At 45.4% G+C, this 7500-nt stretch overlaps 1 protein-coding gene across 6 annotated transcripts in view; it reads left to right on the plus strand.

The window, feature by feature from the left end:
• trim36 (tripartite motif containing 36) overlaps window positions 1–7500 on the plus strand; it is a 46253-nt gene that overhangs the window by 37945 nt on the left and 808 nt on the right. For all 6 annotated transcript variants that reach the window (XM_079636830.1, XM_079636829.1, XM_079636828.1 and 3 more), the window contains 2 exons: window positions 839–1136; window positions 6419–7500. The exon at window positions 6419–7500 is cut by the window's right edge and continues 808 nt beyond it. In XM_079636830.1, the coding sequence (XP_079492956.1) occupies window positions 839–1136; window positions 6419–6761 (641 nt within the window). In that variant the 3' untranslated portion in view covers window positions 6762–7500. The remainder of the gene's footprint in view (window positions 1–838; window positions 1137–6418) is intronic.

Genomic DNA, 7500 nt, shown 5'->3' on the forward strand with positions numbered 1-7500 from the left:
GTATCTGTCAGGATGTGATGCTAAGGCTACACTTGTGTTAAGGTCAGGGTTAGCATTTCCTGTGATTGACATGACCAACACAACCTTAGCACCGGCGGTAGGTCGGGTTTGTGCTGAACTGGTCTGGGGAAAAACACGTCCATCCCTGGTGGATGTGATTAATATGATTCCTTCACCCTACTGATGCTGATTTAAATCTGTGTATGAAAGGCTAATTATGCCGTGTGTCCACCAAAGCGTCGTTTTCAATTGTTTTCAATGGGAGGGCCGTGTTTTTAAAACTCCATGAGCATAACGAGGCGCTGAGCGTTACAGGTCGCTGAGAGTTGGAGAATGTTCAACTTTGGGTAAAACGCAGCGCTCCTCATTGTCACTTTTTACCCAATCGTCCAATCACAGTGGAGGAGGGGCGGGACTAAGACCACACCGACCAATGGATATTCTGTATTCTGGATATTCTGCTCAAGCGCACAGCTCTGCGTTTTCAGCTGGCTACAAACGCTTCGGTGGACACGGCCTTAAGGCCATTGCACACTGAGTCCGTTTTTCCGTATCCGTGATTCGATGGCTCTGAATTGTCAAAGCACCATTCAAACACCATTCAAACTGCTTGTTACGGATGCGAAAAATGCAGAAAATCGAACCCGTTTTTATTTTATTTTTTTATGACGGACGAAAGTTTCGGAGGCAGTGTGCAAGTGTGACTGACATAACGTGAGGTCATATTTATTTTTTAACGTGCGAAAATTTCGGATGCGAATTTCGGACTCAGTGTGCAATGGCCTTTAGTCTAATAGCCATTGATTGAGATCATTGTGTGTGTTTGTGTGCTCTTCAGTGTTCGGGTTCCTGTTTAATGAGAAGTGTGGCTTCAGTGCGGAGCGGCTCACGCTGAGCAAGCGCCGGGACTCGGTGGAGAGCGTGGCGGGCCTGAGTTTCCTCTTGTCTGCAGAGCGGGTCCAGACCGGGAGCTATATATGCCTGGACTACATCATCGGGGACACGGGCATCTCTCAGGGACGCCACTACTGGGCTTTCCGTGTGGATCCCGACTCCTACATGGTGAAGGTGGGAGTGGCGTCCGACTGCAAACTCTCCGAGTGGTTCCACAACCCTCGAGACTCCAGCAGCCCGCGGTGAGCCTCACCCTAACCCAACGAGACACCTCTTCATCAACCCAACACATAACCCCAACCCAACACATAACCCCAACCCAACAAGACACATCATCAACCCAACACATAACCCTAACCCAACACATAACCCCAACCCATGACCCTAACCCAACAAGACACATCATCAACCCAACACATAACCCCAACCCAACAAGACACATCATCAACCCAACACATAACCCCAACCCAACACATGACCCTAACCCAACAAGACACATCAACCCAACACATAACCCTAACCCAACAAGACACATCAACCCAACACATAACCCCAACCCAACACATAACCCCAACCCAACAAGACACATCATCAACCCAACACATAACCCTAACCCAACACATAACCCCAACCCAACACATAACCCTAACCCAACAAGACACATCATCATCAACCCAACACATAACCCCAACACATAACCCCAACCCAACACATAACCCCAACCCAACACATAACCCCAACCGAACGAGACACCACATCATCAACCCAACACATAACCCCAACCCAACAAGACACATCATCAACCCAACACATAACCCTAACCCAATGAGACACCTCATCATCAACACATAACCCTAACCCAACACATAACCCTAACTCAACACATAACCCTAACCCAATGAGACACCTCATCATCAACACATAACCCTAACCCAACACATAACCCCAACCCAACACATAACCCTAACCCAACAAGACACATCATCAACCCAACACATAACCCTAACCCAATGAGACACCTCATCATCAACACATAACCCTAACCCAACACATAACCCTAACCCAACACATAACCCTAACCAACACATAACCCTAACCCAACAAGACTCATCATCAACCCAACACATAACCCCAACCCAACACATAACCCTAACCCAACACATAAACCCAACACATAACCCTAACCCAACAAGACACATCATCATCAACCCAACACATAACCCCAACCCAACACATAACCCCAACCCAACACATAACCCCAACCCAACGAGACACCTAATCATCAACCCAACACATAACCCCAACCCAACACATAACCCCAACCCAACACATAACCCCAACCCAACACATAACCCCAACCCAACACATAACCCCAACCCAACACATAACCCCAACCCAACACATAACCCCAACCCAACACATAACCCCAACCCAACAAGACACATCATCATCAACCCAACACATAACCCCAACCCAACAAGACACATCATCAACCCAACACATAACCCTAACCCAACACATAACCCCAACCCATGACCCTAACCCAACAAGACACATCATCAACCCAACCCATAACCCCAACCCAACAAGACACATCATCAACCCAACACATAACCCCAACCCAACACATGACCCTAACCCAACAAGACACATCAACCCAACACATAACCCTAACCCAACAAGACACATCATCAACCCAACACATAACCCCAACCCAACACATAACCCCAACCCAACAAGACACATCATCAACCCAACACATAACCCCAACCCAACACATAACCCTAACCCAACAAGACACATCATCATCAACCCAACACATAACCCCAACACATAACCCCAACCCAACACATAACCCTAACCCAACAAGACACATCATCATCAACCCAACACATAACCCCAACACATAACCCCAACCCAACACATAACCCCAACCCAACACATAACCCCAACCGAACGAGACACCACATCATCAACCCAACACATAACCCCAACCCAACAAGACACATCATCAACCCAACACATAACCATAACCCATAACCATAACCCAACAAGACACCTCATCATCAAACCCAACACATAACCCCAACACATAACCCTAACCCAATGAGACACATCAACCCAACACATAACCCTAACCCAACGAGACATCAACCCAACACATAACCCTAACCCAACGAGACATCAACCCAACACATAACCCTAACCCAACGAGACACATCATCATCAACCCAACACATAACCCCAACCCATAACCATAACCCAACAAGACACCTCATCATCAAACCCAACACATAACCCCAACACATAACCCTAACCCAACGAGACATCAACTCAACACATAACCCTAACCCAACAAGACACCTCATCATCAAACCCAACACATAACCCTAACCCAACGAGACGCATCATCAACCCAACACATAACCCTAACCCAACAAGACACCTCATCATCAAACCCAACACATAACCCCAACACATAACCCTAACCCAACGAGACACGTCATCAACCCAACACATAACCCTAACCCAACACATAACCCCAACCCAACGAGACACCATCATCAACCCAACACATAACCCTAACCCAACACATAACCCCAACCCAACGAGACACATCATCATCAACCCAACATATAACCCCAACCCAACGAGACACCTCATCATCAACACATAACCCTAACCCAACACATAACCCCAACCCAACGAGACACATCATCATCAACCCAACACATAACCCTAACCCAACACATAACCCCATCCCAACGAGACACATCATCATCAACCCAACACATAACCCTAACCCAACACATAACCCCAACCCAACGAGACACATCATCAACCCAACACATAACCCCAACCCAACACATCATCAACCCAACACATAACCCTAACCCAACGAGACACATCATCATCAAGTCAACACATAACCCCAACCCAACGAGACGCATCATCATCAACCCAACACATAACCCAAACCCAACACATAACCCTAACCCAACGAGACACATCATCAACCCAACACATAACCCTAACCCAACACATCATCAACCCAACACATAACCCTAACCCAACACATCATAAACCCAACACATAACCCTAACCCAACGAGACACATCATCATCAACCCAACACATAACCCCAACCCAACGAGACACATCATCATCAACCCAACACATAACCCTAACCAACACATAACCCCAACACATAACCCTAACCCAACGAGACACATCATCAACCCAACACATAACCCTAACCCAACACATCATCAACCCAACACATAACCCTAACCCAACACATCATCAACCCAACACATAACCCTAACCCAACGAGACACATCATCATCAACCCAACACATAACCCTAACCCAACACATAACCCCAACACATAACCCCAACCCAACGAGACACATCATCATCAACCCAACTCATAACCCTAACCCAACACATAACCCCAACACATAACCCTAACCCAACGAGACACATCATCAACCCAACACATAACCCTAACCCAACACATCATCAACCCAACACATAACCCTAACCCAACACATCATCAACCCAACACATAACCCTAACCCAACGAGACACATCATCATCAACCCAACACATAATAATTTCCCCCTGAATTATCGCTGGGTGTGAATTATGCTAAAATATAAAATTTATCTGAAAAGCGTTCTGCACATTATAAACCACATAAACATAAATCACACTTTAAATAAATGAAAAAACGTATCCAGTGATGAAATGTTTTCTGTGTTGACACATCTTGTGGGATGTCCTAAACTGCCTGGATAATCACACAACGCGTACACGTCCAATAATGACACGTGCAATTCGCAAACTAATGACTCCTTTGAACCGATTCACTTTAATGAATGGTTAAAACAACTGATCTTTCCAACACTGAACTCACGAGACGTCTGGATCGGTGAATAACTGATCGGCAACACTTTACAATAACAGGGTTCCCGCGGAGTCATAAAATGTCTTAAATTTAATAATAAGAATTTTAGGCCATAAAAAGTCAAAAACGTCCGGATTTTCCGTACAAGGTCATAAATTACATTTAGCCACGTCTTAAATTCATATGCTCGTTCATTCATTGGTTCTACCATTGCATTTTCCCCCCGAAAATGCGCTGGCGGCATAATGTTAAATGCGTCTAAAGCGGAACGAAAAAACTAATTTGAACCGCGCGCCACACGGACCGTTTATCCGCTCGGCGCAAAGTCCAAACAGCAGCGCAGCGCGAGCTCACTAGAGCTGATGCGTTTACTCTGATCGCTCTCAGTCACGAGATCCAGAGAGAAACGCTTGAGTTCAGTGAAGAACACACGTCTCAGTGATTTACACCAGTGTAAAGGCAGATGAAGCGGCGCTGACGAACAGGAGAAACACTGAGGCAGCGATACAGTCTAAAGCTTTTCCGTCTACACATTCCCATCATGCACCACGGATTTACTGTAACGTTAGCCTATTAATATTAACTGCACCATGTGGGATATACATATTGAATTTTTTTATATTATTATTGTAGACAATGTATTAAAGGACTAATGGAATATAATTACAGTATTTAATAATGTATTTAGGCTACTGTTTTTCATACTTGACCCTGTTTCAAGACTTGACCCCCATTAGCACATGCAGAAACTAAGAAATTAGTTTTCCAATAAAGATATTTAATTTGTTAAGGACCTAATGTCAAATGTTTGAATGTTCTACCTCAGATTTGTGAATGTTCCCCTGTTTGGCAAGTGTTTGTCATGATATGTTCTGACAATAACGAGTAGTTTAAAACCACAATTAACGCTCTACAACTTTCACTTAGGAGCAAAAATCTGCCTTAAAACTTTAAAGAAATAAAGATTTGACATTTATCGTGATAATTATCTATATCGACTAATATAAAAGTTATTTTTAGTAATTCGTGTAGGTCATAAATTTAAATCATAATGGTCATAAAAAGGTTTTAAAAAGTCTTAAATAAGACAGACTAAACCCTGCAGAAACCCTGAATAAGGGTCCATTTATTACATAAATTACATCAAAAGTACAGTTTGCTTTCTCAAGTGTAAGCTTTAAAACAAATAAAACCAGTTGTTTTTTTGCTGAAAAAGCATGAGACTGTTCTCCACACACTGCTATCAGGAATCGATAAGAGAATCGTTAAAGAATCGGATCGATAAGCAGAATGGTCAGTGGCATTGATATTGATCAAATCTTATAAATTCCCATGCCTAATAACTATCAGGTTTAGATAGTTGAGAACAGCTAGTCCAGTTTCTCCAGCTGATGAACGATAAAAACATTGACAGCCAATCAGAATCATCCTGCTTTTAAAGCGACAGACGACAAAACGTGCCGCTGATGAAGTTATCGTTCCTGGTGCGAACGGGCCTTTACACACTGTCTGTTTGGGGTTTTACATTCATTGTGTGTTTGTTGAATAACCAAAGCGGTTTCTGGTTGATGTTCCTCCAGGATGTCAGGCTGAGTTTGTGAAGTGTGTCCCACAGGTATGATCACGACAGCGGGCACGACAGCGGCAGCGAGGACGCGTGCTTCGAGGTGTCTCAGCCCTTCACCCTGCTGACGGTGGGCATGGGTCGCCTCTTCATCCCCAAGGCCTCGCTCGGCGCCGGGGACGCGGGCCGGGTTCTGCCCGCACCGCACCGCATCGGGGTCCTGCTGGACTACGAGGCCGGGCGCGTGTTCTTCTACGACGCCGACAGCATGCGCTGCGTGTACGAGCGGGCGGTGGACTGCTCCGGAACCATGTTCCCAGCGTTCGGGCTCCTGGGCGGCGGCTCGGTCCATCTGGAGGAGTTCCTCACAGCCAAGCGCCTGTCCTACATGTGAGGGCCCGGTGGCTGGTGTCTGGTAGTCCTGTGACCCTGTGGCGTGCTCGTCCCTCAGTAACCGGACATCGTGGGTCGCCGTGCAATTACACAAGTGAATCTGGTCGAAGAGCCAATCCCATCTCGAGTGCCTTCCGTGACGTCAGCCGAGCGGAGGCTTCACACACACGTCAGGTTTCACGCAGCGCACCTTAATACACCGAATATAATGCAAAGCCTCACAATGTCACTTTCTGCACAGTGTCACTGATACTGTAGATCACTCACCGTCGTTTACACAGTTAGGGAGCTTTAGGTCAAGAATGACAAGCGATATGATTTGAACACAAGAATTCACTACTGAACACATGATTGTGCACTATTTGTTTTTATCGTAGCAGCACCTGCAAAACTTAGAAACGTTTAAAAGTAAATAAACACACCAGTCTGTCCTAGAACATCATGTAGATGTGATTGTACGCTAGAGTTTTTGTAATCAGGAGTGAAACGCATGAAACACCTTTATATATATATATCTATCTATGTAGCCTCCGAATCAAACCGATGCTGATCTAACGAACATGTGATTCTACGAGACAGACTTGAACACATGCACTCACTGTATGCACTATAACTGCCAAGGCAAGCGTCTTGACTGGACTCATATGGCCTTATTGAATAATCGCGGCTCGTGGCTTCGTTAAGCAGATTCCGGTCTATAAAGGGATTGGACGGACTCCTGCTGGGATATCGCAGTGATC

The sequence above is a fragment of the Phoxinus phoxinus genome, assembly GCF_949152265.1.
Source record: "Phoxinus phoxinus genome assembly, chromosome: 15".
NCBI lineage: Eukaryota > Metazoa > Chordata > Actinopteri > Cypriniformes > Leuciscidae > Phoxinus > Phoxinus phoxinus.